Here is a 15,556-nt window from a genome sequence, read left to right as displayed (position 1 = left end):
ACCTGCAGCCCCTCTCCCTTCCTGGAAAGGCTGGTGACCAGGACTGAAAGCTCCAACCCTCCCATCACATGGCTGGTTCTCCAGGCAATCAGCCCCCATTCTGGGGAGGGGGCGGTTGTCCCTAAAGTTGCGCTATTAACATAACAATAGACACCTTCGAATTTGGTTCATCACTCGGGACATTCCAAGGGTTTTAGGAGCTCTGCTCCAGAAACCAGAGGACTAAGACCAAATATGGATTTATTATAAATCACAACTTCCCAGTGCCCGCCCATAGTGTCTCTGACTACGCGGGTCCAAGATCAGCCTCCAAATGCACCTAAGCCCCCAGCAATGCCGATACTGTTGGTCCCAGGACCACACTTTGAGAACCACTGTCCAGGTCCCTGAAGTGGGAACGAATTTGCCGTGTTTGCAGAGAGGGAAGAATCCGTGAATAAGCGAGTGAATAAAGGAAATTGGGCTTTGAGACAGAGGACTTGGGTCTGGTGAGGACATCCCTGTGGCCGCCACCCGCCCGCCGCCCTGCCCCATGGGGAGCCCCTGCCCATCTCTCTAGCCACTTCCCACACCCCCACCAGAAAGCCCTTCCTGGGGCCCCCCTCACCTTCTTTCCAGGAATGCCAGGCTCACCCTAAGACGGAAGGCAGAGGGGTGCAAGAGAGAGGTCAGAGCCCTGAGAACATGGCCCAGACACCAGGCCACCTGCCCCTCCGGTGGAACTGGCCTTGATGACCGGTAATGGCCCGGAGACCCTGGCCCCTCAGACAGGTGCACAGGAATGATGGGGCAGACAGTCCTGGACTCCGCTCCTGACCAGGGTCCCCCCCGCCAAACTGAATGACCCTGGACAAGTCACTGCTCTTACACGTGGGCATGTGATGCCACAGCCTCTGTGGGGTATTTCTGAGATGAGGGAGAAAGCAAGGAAAGCCCTTCTTCTTCAGGAGGACCCCAGTCCATCCCCCGCCCCGCAGCAGGCAAAGAAGAAAATGAACAGCTGAGCTTGGGGGTGGGGGAGAGGAGCCCATCCCTCCCAGGCCTGGGGCAGGGGACAGGGAGCACTCACCTTGGGCCCTGGGAGTCCCTTCAGGCCCTGGAATAAGAGAGGAGAAAGTATTAAATGGCATACCGGCGGCTGCTTTTGGGCATCATTGTATAAAGGGCGACGCCAAGTGCCAGATGGCAGGAGGTGGGGCCATGCTGCCCCTTCTAGGCCTGACTCCCACATCGAGGGCTGCTTCTGTGTCAGATCTCAAGCAGGGCAGTGGCCTGGGGGGGGCGCCCTCCCAGGGATGTAGGGCTGGTCCATTGGTTCCCCACTGCTGGCCGTGCGTGGGACGGGGGCTTCTGGCCCCCTAAATGAACGGGGCCCCAGGCTGTCCCAATGTCCTGGATACTGACCATCTCGCCGTCACGTCCAGCGTCTCCTTTGGGACCCTGAAGAGGCAGAAGAGGAGACCCTCTTGATGAAGGGACACAGAGGCTCCACCGTTAACGGAGCCCACTCCCCACGCTGGGCCCTGGGTGGGGCTCTAAGTCGTCTCTTGTTTCATGAGTGGGTGTCCTTGTTCCCACTTTGCAGATGAGAACGTTGAGGCTCAGGGAGCTAGGTGCCCAACGGGAATAGGAATGGATAAGCCAACTGAGTAGCCAGCTGCCCCAAGAGGGGACCCTGGTGGCAATTTGGTGGCAGTGTGGTGGGGGGGCTGGCTCTGCGTGGGAGGGGAAGGACAGCCCCTGTGGTAGGGGAAGGGATAGTACCATGAAGCCTGGCCTCCAGAGTCTGGGTAGAGCTATAGGAGGACAACTGAGCCTAACTAGTTACTGGAGGGAGGGAAGGAATCGGTGGGGGGGGGAGAGCAAGCCAGATCGGGGTGGGGGGAATAAAATCTGGGGAGGAAACACCTCCATATGGGTCTCAGGGTCAGGGTTAGGATCGGGACTGAAATTGCAACCAAGGTCAGATCCTAATCTGGTTGTATTTGGGATTAGGGTGCAGGGTAAGAGTTGGGTATGGAGTTAGGTCAGAGCATAGGGGCCAGAGGTAGGGTCTGGATAACAGCCAGAAATGAGGGTGCGGACCAGGATTTTGGAATGGGTTTGGGGTCAAGGTCTTAAACGGCACTCGGTCTAAGGCTGGAGTGGGGCAGGTGTCTTGGTTGGGGTTGGGGTTAGGCAGCATGGGTCTGGGTCTGGACTGGGGACAGGGGTATTCTACCTCCATGCCCTCTCTTACCGCTGGGCCTTGTGTTCCCCTGGGGCCATCTTTCCCCGTGTCGCCAGGAGGGCCCCGGGCTCCAGGGGGTCCAGGGGGCCCCGGAGGCCCAGCAGCTCCATCTCGTCCTTGGTCTCCCTGGAAGAGATGGGGCCTGGCTTACTGTGAGGGGGAGGGGAGGGGCTCCAGTCTCCAGAGAGAAGCCTCTGCAGACGACAGGCCAGATGCCTTCCCCCCCCCAGCCTTGGTGGCGGGGTGGCTCAGAGGAAAGTGTTTGGCTCCTGGGCTTCTCCTTGCTTCTCGGCAGCCACAGGGAGAGACAGGTCCCTGTACTTTGGCATAAAAGCTAAGGGATGTGCCATTCTCCCAGCCCTTAGTGCCTGGAGCTCAGCTCTGGTGTTCCGCTGAGAGATGAGACACGCTGGGTACAGGAGCAAAGAATGTGGGCCCCACCAGCCCCTTCCCCCGGAAAGGGGTCTGCACCCGTCCTGAAGGACCTTCTTCGTAGACCAGCCTCCTTTATCCTGTGCTGGAGGTGCGCTTCTGGGGCCTTACCCAGAGTGATGAAAACTCCCACGGATGCTCACAGCTGCTCTAGGGGTAACGGCCCCAAACTAGAATCAATTAGCAATAATCGCGCCTCGGATAAACCTCATTGGCTACGATACTGCCACTGCGCAAAGCTTCCCAAACTAGAATCAACCTAAATGTCCTTCCGTGGGTGAATGGCTAAGGGACGGTTAAGCGACAGCCGTGTCACAGAGCACAGCTCTGCCATAATGACAAGGAACGAGGCACAGCCACGTTGCAACAGCTCCGATGGATCTCGGGGGAACGACGCTGAGTGAGAAAAGCCAATCTCAGTGGCTCAGACTCTACGGCTGCAAATACACCCCAGGGTGGATGTGGAAAGATCATGAAGATGAAGGAGGGATCGGTGGCTGCCGGAGGGGGGGGGCAGGGATGGGACGGGGAGGGAGGGGACTGAGGCAGCCCAGGGGATCTTCCTGTGGTGGTTACCCGAGTCTACTGAGTGTGATGATGTCGCCAGACTTTTCAACGCACCCAGATGGGCAAGATGGCTGAGCTCCCTGTGAGGCAGGTGGATTCTGTCAACTATCTGGTTGTGAGACTACATTGCACGGGAAGGCAAGATGTCACCATCGGGGAGCGTGGAGGACAGGTGCATGGGGTACCACCTCTTACAACTAATTGTGAACCGACAGTCATCTTGCGACACAAAGTTGAAAAAAAAAAAAAAAAAGGAGAGCAACAAAGGGCCACAAAGTCTCAGTCATGCAGCATCCCGCCCCTGACTCAAGGACCAGATGTTAGTATGGGGTCAGACCTCAGGCAGCCAGAGCCCTCACCTCGTGGCCCCCAGTTATAAGGAAAGGGGGACCACGGTGCCACCGGCACTTCCGGCTCTCCCTGTGGCACGGGGCAAGGCCATGGGGCACACCTGGCTCACAGCGACAGCAGTCCCCAAACTTCCCGGAGCTGAGAAACGAAGAAGCCTCTTGCGGAGGTAACCCTCCTCCGACCCCGTGCACCCTGCACTGATCTCCCTGGAAGCTGGCTCCCCCCAACCCTTGCGACCACCCAGCCATGACACTGTATCGACCCATTTTACAGGCAGAGCAGTCAGGAACAGAGAGGGTAATCATTTCCCCAGGGTTGCAGAGCTAGGAATGACAGCAGCTCCTCAGGGCCACTGAGGCAAGCAATGCCTTTTGGACGTGTTCTGAATCCCTGGCTCCCATAATGTGAAGGTTCCCCTCTCTTGCCAACTGGACCCCAAACACAGTTCATTGGTTTTCCCCAGTTAAAAACCGGACTGAGGCTCTCAGTGTCCACCACTCAGGGTCCCGACCCGGAGGCCAGGACTCCAGTCTGACATATAGCCAGCTGACAGTCTGGTTAGTTTGCCCAGGTGCAGGTGGGGACGGCGGCGGGTGATTCCTGCTCCATTTGCTGCTGTGTCAGGAAGAACTGGAAGACACCCCAGCCCCCACTCCCTCCACAGCCCAGGGGCCCCACAACGGGCACCACTGGCCTGGACTCTGCTTACTGGGGAGGTAAATAGGTTTCGATACATGAGCAGGTACCAGCAGATGTTGGTAGGCTCTGGCCTTGAGTTACTCGGGACACGAGACTGGCCAGCTGCCCTGCCTGTGTGCTGGGATCGGGCTGGCTGAGGTCTAACCGTGGAAACGCAGGGGTGAGTCAAGGGAGCACGCAAACCAGCAGGCCCGGACACGCCACTGGGCCAGGCTACCTTGAAGACGCGGCGACTGTACCCGTGATGGTCTCTACTTATAAAGCCTGGATTGAGCCGTGGAAAAACCATCTAGCCAGCAAACAGGTTGTGTGGTCAGGAAGGCAGAAAGGGTGACTTGGGAAAGGACAAAGCTGTTTCGGGGGGGCAAAGCCACTCAACCCAGACCAGCGACTGGGAGAGGAGGACTATGTTCTCCAAAGATGGCCGCTACGCTCGTTCCCTTCCCACAGGACCCTTGTAGTGGGACCCCCTCCCCTGCCCCACTGAGAGAGAAGGTCTGCTCCTCTTTCCCCACGTTGACTCTGGGCGGGCCTCATGGCTGATGGGATAGACAGGATGCCACAAAAGTGAGGCGTGCCAGGCTCTTAACTGGCCTCCTGGAATGCTAGTCTTGGGACGCCCCTCTGGGAAGCCCACTGCCACGCTGGGAGAAGACTTGAAGCGCATACCTCCCCACTGAGCTCCCAGCCAACAGCTGCATCCATCGAGGCCATGGGAGGGTGCCACTGTCTTGGACTGGCTTTGATGAGAGAGATCCGTGCCCCCCCCCGCCCCCGCCCACAACCGGGGCCATTGTTGTTTTAAGCCATGGAACTTTCAAGGGTGGAGGCTGATTTGAAGGTGGCTGGAACCTTGGGACAACGAGAGGATACCCATGAAGGGTGGAGGGAGGGCTTTGGGAAAGATCTCTCATGACTCCTGGGCTGGGAGAGCTCGTCAATTGAGGAGTGGGCACCCTCTTTCCAGAAGATCAGCATTTGTACACCCACCAGAAAGCAAGCAAAAGGCTTTTTCTCAGCAGTCACCAAATTCAACGTGGGTATCCTGGCTTTGGCTTCAGCTTTTGGGGACCCCATAGTTGCCCTCCAACCAAAGGCCCAGCACGGAAGAGCTGGGGCCTCAGCCTGGCCAGCCCGGGGCTCTCGGCTCCTGCTCGTGACCACCTGTTATATGGACCCTTCTGGTCTGGGCTTGGGGCCGTGGGGCCGCAGAGCTGGGACTGGGACCGGGACCAGGACCAGGACCTGGTCCACACTTAGCTCTCTAGCTGCCTCCCCTTCCCATCCCCCATCCACAGTGCCCGTCCCTCACCCCTGCTCCATCCCTGACTCTAGTGCTTACAGATGCTGGCTGTGGGGGTACTCGCTCACTGGCTACAATTTCCACCCCATAACCTTTTTGGGGAGCAGCCCCCTCTAGTACAGATGGGCTTCCACCCCAGTTGTGGCAGGAATGGAGGGAGAATGCTGTTAGGGCCCCTGATGTGACCCTCTGCCCACATCTGCTTTGTGGGGCCCATTTGATCTGGGCTCCCCACTCTGCTTCATTGAAGACACTCCAGGTTTGGCACAAGGCACTTCCGGGTCCCTTGGGCCCTGGGGGCACCGAGGGCCAGGGGATCTACTGTCCCTGGGCTGGGGGCTGGGTGCCCACCTTTATGACTGCCATGAACCTTTGCTATAGCAGCTTGGATAAGGGGCTGTCAATCCCACCCACCACAGCTGGAGAAACTGAGTCACAGAGGGGAAAGGGAGTCGCTCAAGGTTACTTGGCTGGTAAGTGGCAGAGCTCAGCTGCTGACCTATAACCTTCCCTCTTCCTGAGGTGCCAGCCATCCTCAAGAAGGTCAGTCTCGGCCTGGGGGCAGTGCTAGCCCCACTGTCCCCACCCTGCCCCCCATCCATGGTAACAAATATGACTGTGAGGAAGCCCTCAGTTTTCCAGCCTGTGGCCACTTAAATGAAATCCCACAGAAGGACAGATGGTGTGCATGGGCAGAGACCGTGGGCCCATGCGGTAAGGGGCAGGGACCCAGAAGAGACGCTAGATACGCCTTATTATACGGTAACATGAACTGTGTGGGGCGGGTGAGGGGGGTCTTGCGTCAGCTCTTACCCGAGGGCCAAGGTCTCCTGGTGCGCCCTAAGGACAAAGAGCAGGAAGACGGATCACTGCTACTATTTTTACCCTAACACATGTATTAAGCATTTACTCTGTGCTCCCTGATTTACCCACTTAGTCTCACCCAAGTCTAACGAACATATCACGAGAGTTTCATTACTAATCTCCATTTTCAATGAGGAAACCGAGACACAGAGAGGCAAGTAACCAGCCTGAAGTCACACAGCCAGCGCACACACAGGGCTTGGAACCAGGCACTGTGTTGCCTGTGGCCAGCCCCTAGTCACAGCACAGCTGAGATGAGCTGCTCCCCATGCCCCGCGTCCTCTTGGAATCCTGGAACCTCGACACAGCGAGGAATGGTAATTACTTGACCGTCTAAAGTCACCAAGCTTTGGGGCTGGATGTCACGAAGGAATGGATGCCAAGATGCCAGTCTCTCTCTGGGTTCAAAGCCTCTGCTTTGTTCAACCGGAGCCAGCAGGAAGGAAATCACTTCTCTGTCAGGTTGCTTTAACTGACAGATGGGGAAACTGAGGCCCACGGAGCCAGCCAACCCATTGAAAGCCATGCGGTTGGTGGGGGAGCCCTAAGGCAACCCTGAGGCTCTGACCCCGGGATCCTGTGCCCGGCACAGCTCTGAGGGGACGCTGGCTGGCCTTACTTACCTCGGAGGGCACATCACAGCGGGCAGCTGGAGTGGACATGGCCCAGATGTGGATCCTAGAAGGTTCCTGCCACATGGGCATCTGCTCTGGCCCCTCCCTGCTCTGATCCCGCTGCGGGACACATGGGTGGCCCCTCCCGCCCCCGCTCTTCCATGGCACTTGGAGGCCCCAGCCCTCCAGGGGTCTGCCGTGACATTTCGTGCCAAATGCCAGGGAAGCTTTTCTCACGGGGGGTGCTGTAAAGACCACAGGGGCAGCTCCCCACCATCTGTCTGCCTGGGGGGGGCCACACACTCCTCACAAAGAATACCATCTATAGTGACTATTCAAACCCCCGCCCCCCAGGCTCTCCCGGCTCCAGCCCCTCCCCCCTCTCTTCCATGATTTTTTGCTTCGGAAACTCCTCATTTTGCGAAGACCTTGCGTTGAGCTTTGTAATTCTCTGGTGTGGCGGGGACTCTGATGTCACCCCTGGACACTCAGAATTGTTAAATATAAGCCGTGTAACCATTAGGAGGGAGGCACTCTTAGCCCCACCTTCCAGATGGGGAAACTGAGGTTCCAGGAGGGGATGTGACGTGCCCGGGGTCACACTCCAGAGCTGGGGTTTGGAGGCAGGTTTCTGGCATCCTTCATCATATCCGCATCTAGACAGCTGCCGGCATCACTTACCTTTTCCCCTTTGGGGCCTGGAAGTCCCTGCAGAAAAAAAAGTGAAGAAACACAGGCCTGAGCGGGGAGGACTGGGCTGGGTTCCCTAAGGCTTTGAGCAGAGCTGTGGGGAGCTGGGTGGGGAAACACGTAAGTCTGTTTGCTTTTAATGACAGCTGCCCTTGCTGGGCCCAGGACGGCTCCACACCCCACTCCTCTGCGTGAGGGGTGCTAGGGGACTTGAGGGTGGCCGGGACCTCTCAGCTGAGGTAGGCAGACATGTGCTGTCACTCCCCCCACAGAGCAGAGTCCTCCACGCTCAGCCCTCTTGTGCCTGGTGGCCGCTGCCCCTAACTTTCCATTATCCCTTCAGTCCAAAATGGGTTTGCTGGTTCATTCACCTAACGGCTTGTCCACATAAGAGGTCAGTTCATTTCTCCATCCTCTAATACGGCACACATCATCTGGCAGCTCCTCAGTCACTTACTAGTTCACTCATTCCCTCACTCTCTTGTCCGCTCAACCATCATGCATTTGTCCACCCACTAACTCAGTCTCCCGTGCGTCCAACCGTTGTACAATCATTGATTCATAACCTCATCTATCTTTCTACCCAACCATCCTTCCTTCCTTCCGTCTATCCACCCACACACCCATTCATCAACCCATTCATCCATCTATCCATTTGTCCTTTTATCCAACCATTTATCAATCCGTTTTTTTCATCCATCCATCCATCTTTCCATCAATCCATTCATCCTTCCTTCCATCCACCCACCATTCATCTGTCTGTCCTTCCATGCAACTATTCATCAATCCATTTGTCCGTCCATCCATCCATCCATCCATCCATCCATCCATCCATCGTACCATCCATCTATCCAGCCATTCTTCCATCAGTCCATTCATGTATCCTTCCTTCCATCTTCCCACTCTATCCATCTTCTCATCAACTCTTTCATCTATCCATCCATCCGTCTGTCCTTCCATCTAGCTACTCATTATACATTTGTTTGTCCATCTATCCAGCCAGTCATAGACAGTCCATCTATCCATCTGTCTATCCATTCATGCATCCTTCCTTCCATCCGCCCACCCATTCATCTGTCTGTCCTTCCATGCAACTATTCATCAATCCATTTGTTTATCCATGCATCCATCCATCCTACCATCATCTAATCTACTACTCAGCCCTCCTTCCATCAATCCATTCATACATCCTTCCTTCCATCTACTCATTTATGCATTTGTTCACCGACTCTTTCATCTATCCATCCGTCTGTCCTTCCATCCAGCTGTTTATTATCCATTTGTTCATCCATCTACCCAGCCAGTCATCCATCCATCCATCCTTGCTCCCTTCCATACATCTATCTCTCCATCCATCAATCCATTCATCTGTCCATCCGTCCATACATCCACCCACCCACCTGCCTATCCATCCACATCCAGTTATTTATTTAATTATGCTGTCTCCCTGAGCAGCGTGTTCATTCTGCTGAAGATGACTGTGGACCATAGGCTCTTGGCCCAGGTGTTGAGAACTCATCAGCCCAATGTCTACCATTGGGAAGTCTTGAGACTGGGTGGGTGGGGGGGATGGTCTGTGCCTGGGGCTTGCTAGGAGGGGCTTGTATGTTTTGAAGGCTGACTCGATGTCAAAGTGCAATTTACACTTCTCCACATCCCCAGCCTGCAGGGCTGGTTCAAGTGAGGAGGGTCAATGGACCCATTTAACAGAGCCTCAAGTTTGTGAGGTGAAGGGCCTCCCCAAGGGTGCACAGTCAGTGGGTAGTGGAGCTGGATTTGAACTCCAGTCTGATGCCCAAATGACTTCTCTCTGTGCTGAGCCAGGTTGCCGGTGGCCCCTTCCCTCCGGCACCCTCCCCACATCACTTCCAGCCCCACAAGTGGCCCAGTCCCGGGACCACCTAGAATCTCCCTGTAATCACTTACGGGCTTGCCATCCAGACCCAGCGGCCCCTGGAAGCGAGAGAGACAGAGAGAGAGGTTACACACCGGATAGGCATTTCCTGTGTGTTTTATGACCCAGAGGCACTACTGGGTATCAAAGACCAAAACCTGACCTGAGCCCATGGTCTGAGTACGTTTCATGTGAGGGCATCTGGGTGTTTGCTCTCCAGAATGCCCTCCTCCAATGACAGAGCCCTCCTCTTCTCCAGGACCACCCCTGTCTGCACATATGGGGCTTGGGGGTGTGGTCACATTCCCTCAACCAGGGTGAGGGGTTTGGGGATGAGTGTCATATCTGGGACTTTGGATGGTGACCCTGTAGGGGAAAGAGGGCTCTTTTCTCTGATGGGGCTAAGGTGGAGCTCCTGGGGGCACCGTGTGGCTCGAGGAAGAGCCAACAGAGAGGAAGCCAGAGCGGAGAGACAGAGAGCAGAAAGGGTCTGCTGCTGAAACCCCCCACCCCTGCACACTTGGTTTGTCCGCAGCTTTTCTTTAATCCAGTTCGAACGGAGTTCGCTCACATGTAAGTCAGCAGGGACTGAATGCATCCTCCCGCAAAATGCATGTGTTGAAACTTAACCCCTGGTGTGATGGCGTTAGGAGGAGGGGCTTTTGGGAGCCTCATGAATGGGGCGTCAGCCTCTTTAGAAGAGAGGTTCCAGAGAGCTGCTGGCCTCTGTGTCCACCATGTGAGCACACAGGGAGGAGGCAGCCGCCTGCAGCCCGGAAGAGGGCCCCCCACCAGAACCCCAACCGCACTGGTATCCTGACCTCACACCTTCAGCCTCCAAGACTGCGAGAAGTCGATTTCTGTTGTTTCTAGACCACCCAGTCCGTGGCCCTTTGTTAGAGCAGCCCAAACAGGCTAAGACAGGCCTGAAGAGTCCTTAAGGCTCTTTTAATTCCCTGCACTGCTGTGGCCTTAGCAGGCCAAAGTCAAGGTCAAGAGAAGCCAACTCTCCCAAGGCTGGGTCCCAAGGGCTGGCACATCCCAGAGGCTCTGGGGGCTCCGTGGTTATCTGCAGGGGGTCAGGGATGGCTGCCAAGCAGCCCCTATGGGTGCCCTCTGCCTGTCCAGCCGCTGCCCGCTCAGAAAGCCCCGCTGAGCTCCCCCACCAGGTGGGAGTATACAAGAATCTGAGGGCAGTGCCACCAACTGGGTCTGACCAGTCTCTGTCAATCCCTGTCCTCCTCCCTGCGCGGCCTCCTCATTCCACAGACGCTGCAAATGTTCTAGACAGTTCCACTCCCCCGAGACTGCACATGCACCGCCTGCCCGCCGGGCACACCCTTCACGCCCTCGTGTGCCGTCTTCTGTTCAGGCACCTCCTCCTTCACGATGCCCTTGGGGTTCCTTCACTTCTCAGAAGTCAGGCCATCTGTCCCTGCACCCGGCCCATTTTCTATGGGTCGCACATCACACCATGCATTGTCACCGCGTGGTCTACACAAGTCTACCCGCGGATCCAGGAAAAGGGTCTGGTCCCCGTGTCACCAGTGCTCGGATGAGGCCTGGCACCGAGCGCGCGCCTCTCAGTGTGTGTTGAGTCAAAGCAAGGAAAGATAGTGAGAAAGACGAAGCGTGAGCAGATACGTACAGTGTAAGGTGGAAAGTCCGGGGCAGGACAGACGAAGGGTTCTGGCAGTTCTGAGCAGGGGGACAGCCTGCCAGGCTCTGGGGGGTATTGGGAAAGATTAGGGAGTTCTGGCCTGAGAAAGTAACAATTGGGGATTTAGGGAGAGCACCGTGGGCAGAGAGCACAGCCCAGAGGCACAGGACCTGTGAGCAGCAGACAGGAGCTCTGTCTCAGCATCAACTTCCCTCCCATCCTGGTCTCTCTCACGTGTCCCTGCCCTGAGGATTCTGCACTCCTGTGCCCAGCACGGGGGCCCTCATGGCCCAGCCCGGCCTCTGCCTTGGGGCTGTCCTGTGTCCCTGGTCTTCCCAAGCTCTCTGCTTCTTTCCCATATTCATGCCTTTGCGTGGGCTGTTCCCTCTGCTTTCAAGGCCCTGCCCGCTCCTCTGCTGGGAGACACTCTCTGGCTCCTGGAAGCCAGTCTCTCCTCCCTCAGGTCTGCACGTGGCCTGGGGCCCAACAGCGAACAGTCAGCTTCCCTGGCTGCACGGTCAGATCTCCCTGAACTGGGCCAGCTACATCCCCAGATGCCCTAAGAGGGGCTTTTCCTCATACCAGGGCCTTGCTCCAGGCAGGAAGCCAGGGCAGTTCTGAAAATTTGTTCCTTAAGTAGCCCTGGCCACCAGCCTCAAGGTCGGCTGAGGGTGCGGACTTCGAGGCGATGTCCTGGGGGCAGAAGGAATCCCAGGAGATGAGGTGGGGAGAGCTAGGATCTGAGGGCTCCTGGTCAGGAGGGCTCCCAGGCTGAGGCTTACTAGGGACTGCCCTCTCTGGCCCACCTCCTGCTGGCTCCCGGCTGGCCTGACCCTTGGATCCATGGGCCTGAGGCCCCCTCTTAGTCTGCTAAAATTGGACCCCGCTCCTCCTCTACTCCCCATGCTCAGGCCCTGCTAGGCCTCACCCAGGCCCGGAACACACAAGGGGCCCAGTCCCACCCTGAGTCTCACCTGGGGGCTCCTCGTGGCCCCCATACTAAGTCTGAATCACCATAGCAAGCCTGTGCAGCGGGTGTTATCATATCCCTGTCTTACAGGAGGGAACTGAGGCCCGGGGAGGGAAAGGTCTCGCCCCAGGCCACCCAGACAGAACAGGCCAGGGCTGGAGCCCAGAAAGGCACTTCCACTCTCCGTCCTCCGGGCGCCAAGATCCCCGACCACGATCCTTCATTTGCCCAAATCCCTCATGCAGACAGAGATGAAAAAAGAGACAAAGCTTAGAGCTAAGTTAATCTCCTTCCTCTCCCCATGCCGTGCCGTGCTAGGAGGGAGGACACAGTGGGCCTCACAGCTAAGTCACTGGCAGCAAGGGGCCCCTCACAGGCCCTGGGACCCACGGCAGGGCTGGTCTGAGGGAAGCGGGCACCCCTCTCCTTGGGGCCACAGAGGCGGAGACTCCGGGGCCACACCCTTCCCAGCCTCCACCCTCACTGCTGGCCTGGGAGGCAGGCCCCACAGCCCCATCCTGCAGATGAAGAAGCTGAGGCATCTGGACTGTTCAAGGGCTGAAACAGGCCCTCCTCTCCAGGCAGTTCTCCTTCTCCCACAGCACAGGGCAGCACTCTTGACAGGTGGCCCCTAGGTCCCAGGGAACCTAGGATGGAGGCTCATAGGCCTTGCCTTCCTTCTGGGATTCCTGGGATGTCTGTCTCCCCAACTGAACAGCCCCTCTTTGGGCAGAGCTCTCTGGACCCTCTGTCACCCTAGGCCTCTACCAGAGAGAGTGCTGGGTCAGACAGACATGCTTGCTGTGTGACCCTGGGAGAGCCACTCAACCTCTCTGAGCCTCAGCAACCTCATTACCTGCTCTCCCCAGCAGGGTTGTCCCTGCCCTGGGTTTGCCCCAGCTTTCCCCTAAACTCTGCCACACCGTGGCCTCCTGGCAGCCCCTGGGATTTGGAGAGAGCTGCTCCAGAGGTCTCAGGGGGTATATCTGGGGCCTCTGGAGGCCCACGGACTTTCACCCACCACGTTGTTTCCTGGCCTCAAGCTGTGCTTTCCCAGTTCCTTCACTGCAGACAGTCCTGCTTCCACCCGGAGAACTCCTACTCGTTCCTCAAAGCCCAGCTCAAATGGCCCTTCTGGGAGCCTCCAGGAGGAGCAGCAACATCCCCCGAGGCTGTCAACCACACAGCTGGGTCCCCATCCTTCTGGAAGAGAGCCCCGGGGCTCAGCTCCAGGAGACATGCCAGGTGGTCAGAGGAGGCTGGCTCTGGTTCAGACACAACTGAGACCAAACCCAGCCTTGCCCACATGCCAGCTGGTGACCTGGACCTCCTCACTTGTGACAAGGAGATGCAGGCCTCCCTGCGTGGCTGGCCTGTGAGTGTGTGTGTGTGTGTGTGTGTGTGTGTGTGCACTCAGTAGAACACATGACCCGTGCAGAAGGAGACAGGACAGACAGGACAAAGCAAACTTCCTTCACCCCTCCCCAGCTCCTTTCCCGGGGGGGGGCGGCACAGGCACCACTGTCTGCGTGACCCCCCCCCCCAAGAAGCAGTCCGTGTCTGGAGAAGCACATATGTGGAGCCCCTGCCTTTCTTATTTTTAAAGCCCTCTACAGGCTGCACAGTGAACATGTGTGGGTCCATCTGGCTTCAGGATGCGAGGGACTCTGGTCCCTGGTCCTGCAAGGCATGTCCTAGCCCTCCTCACCACATTCTAGGAAAGGCTTACGACACACACGGAGACCTGAACATCATTCCCGTGGCCCTTCCCTAATACCTGTAGTCTCTCCCATGCAATTCCCTGGAGAACTTTCTAGAATGTAGATCTGCTCTCCTGTTGCAGCCCCTCTGGGGCAGCCTCACTCCTGCAGGATGATGTCCCAACCTCCTGGTCTGGTGCCCAAAGCCCGCCTGCCCGTTGGTGGGCACTGAGCATGTGTCCTGGTTTGGCCCTTCCTGGGGCTGGGCCTGTCTCTGGTCCATCAACGCTGGGTCCCTAGGCCCCATTCCAGGACGTCTGCTGGGTGGACAGAGAGCACAGAGGGCTGTGGGTACCCTGTTTTTCTAGAAGTGTCTGCTGCAGGAAGGAGCCTGAGATGTTCCCTTGGCTTGGACCCCACAGGAGGAATGGATCTGCGGTAAGTAGAACTTTCAAAGTAAGTTTGAAAAACACCAGGGAACACACTGTGAAATAGGTTTCTTTCATGCAGCTTGTCTTGTCTAAACCCTTGTTCTGCTTGTAGCTCTTCAGGAGGGCAGCGTTCCCAGCCTCACCGGGAGGCTGTGTGGACCATCTATGAACCAGACGTTTCCATGGGCTGGAAGGATGCCTGAGCCAGGCTCTGGAAGTCCTCAGAAGAGCAGAAATTCTCGAGGGAAGGGCCAGGAGTTGGTCTGAAGGAAGTCAAGGACAAACACGGGGTGGAGGGCATGGTCAGCCTGGACTGAGGCAGGGAAGGGTCCAGACTGAGTGTTCTAGCCGACAGCAAGCCAGTTCTGGGCAGAGGAGGGCCTTCAGGAGTGCGAGCAGTCTGGACAAGCAGACCTCGGGCCTGGGTGGGGGCACGTCCTTGATGGCAGGGGTCTTGTCCTGTCAAGGCAGCCCTCCCCCGCCCCAGACTAGGGGGCATTTCCCACAAAAGGAGCGGGGAAGGAAGGCACGCGGGGCAGCCACAGGCGAACTCATAACTTTGGCCTTGCCAGGGTTCAAATTCTCTCTCGGAGCCCCCGCTTCCCTGGGACAGGCACTCCAGAGGGTCGGACGCCAACAGCACTCTGCCCGTGGCCAGTCTGTTCCCGTGGGCTCCCTCTCCTGCCTGATCAAAGCCATGGAATTCACCAGAGGTTTTCAACACATTCTGCCCTCCAGGAAACCCCACAGCTGTTTACAAGCCTCGGTTCTGCTTTAAATCACTATCTGCCCCCCCACCCCCCACCCACTGCAGATCAGCAGAGCCCCAGGACAGTTGCTGGATGTGCCGTGCACGAGACACGCAGGCCAGGCAGGCTGAGAGCCCCCCCAAATGCTGGCTTGGTTCCTCGCCTAGCTCAGTGACCTGAGCCACCTAGAGCCTCAGTTTTCTTATCTGCAAAACGGGGGATGTGTCCTTCTCCTCTCCAAGGACAGGTCCAGTAGAAGGAGTCCTAGGTCTGTCTCCTCTGCCTCCTCCCCTCCCAGACCAACCAGAGGCAAGAGACCCTGTAGGCAGGCTGACACAGGCATGGGGTCTGCATGAGCCCTGGGCAGTGCTGGGGAGTGACCTTGTCTGGTTCTTCTGAATG

At 57.3% G+C, this 15,556-nt stretch overlaps 1 protein-coding gene and 1 non-coding gene across 7 annotated transcripts in view; both read right to left on the bottom strand.

Annotated features, from left to right (window-relative positions):
• COL23A1 (collagen type XXIII alpha 1 chain) overlaps window positions 1–15,556 on the bottom strand; it is a 296,135-nt gene that overhangs the window by 17,313 nt on the left and 263,266 nt on the right. For 5 of the 6 annotated variants that reach the window (XM_046000997.1, XM_046001000.1, XM_046000994.1 and 2 more), the window contains 7 exons: window positions 9,677–9,703; window positions 7,742–7,768; window positions 6,396–6,422; window positions 2,240–2,356; window positions 1,405–1,440; window positions 1,070–1,096; window positions 608–634 (listed from right to left, as the gene is read on the bottom strand). In XM_046000997.1, the coding sequence (XP_045856953.1) occupies window positions 608–634; window positions 1,070–1,096; window positions 1,405–1,440; window positions 2,240–2,356; window positions 6,396–6,422; window positions 7,742–7,768; window positions 9,677–9,703 (288 nt within the window). The remainder of the gene's footprint in view (window positions 1–607; window positions 635–1,069; window positions 1,097–1,404; window positions 1,441–2,239; window positions 2,357–6,395; window positions 6,423–7,741; window positions 7,769–9,676; window positions 9,704–15,556) is intronic. The other variant, XM_046000999.1, reaches the window with a different exon arrangement.
• On the bottom strand, window positions 2,761–2,903 carry LOC123939453. Its single transcript, XR_006817851.1, has one exon. It is a non-coding gene; the product is annotated as a U4 spliceosomal RNA (small nuclear RNA).

Source organism: Meles meles, chromosome 3 (genome assembly GCF_922984935.1).
Source record: "Meles meles chromosome 3, mMelMel3.1 paternal haplotype, whole genome shotgun sequence".
NCBI lineage: Eukaryota > Metazoa > Chordata > Mammalia > Carnivora > Mustelidae > Meles > Meles meles.
The sequence above is the reverse complement of the archived record's forward strand: the minus strand, read 5'-3'. Positions and strand labels throughout refer to the sequence as shown.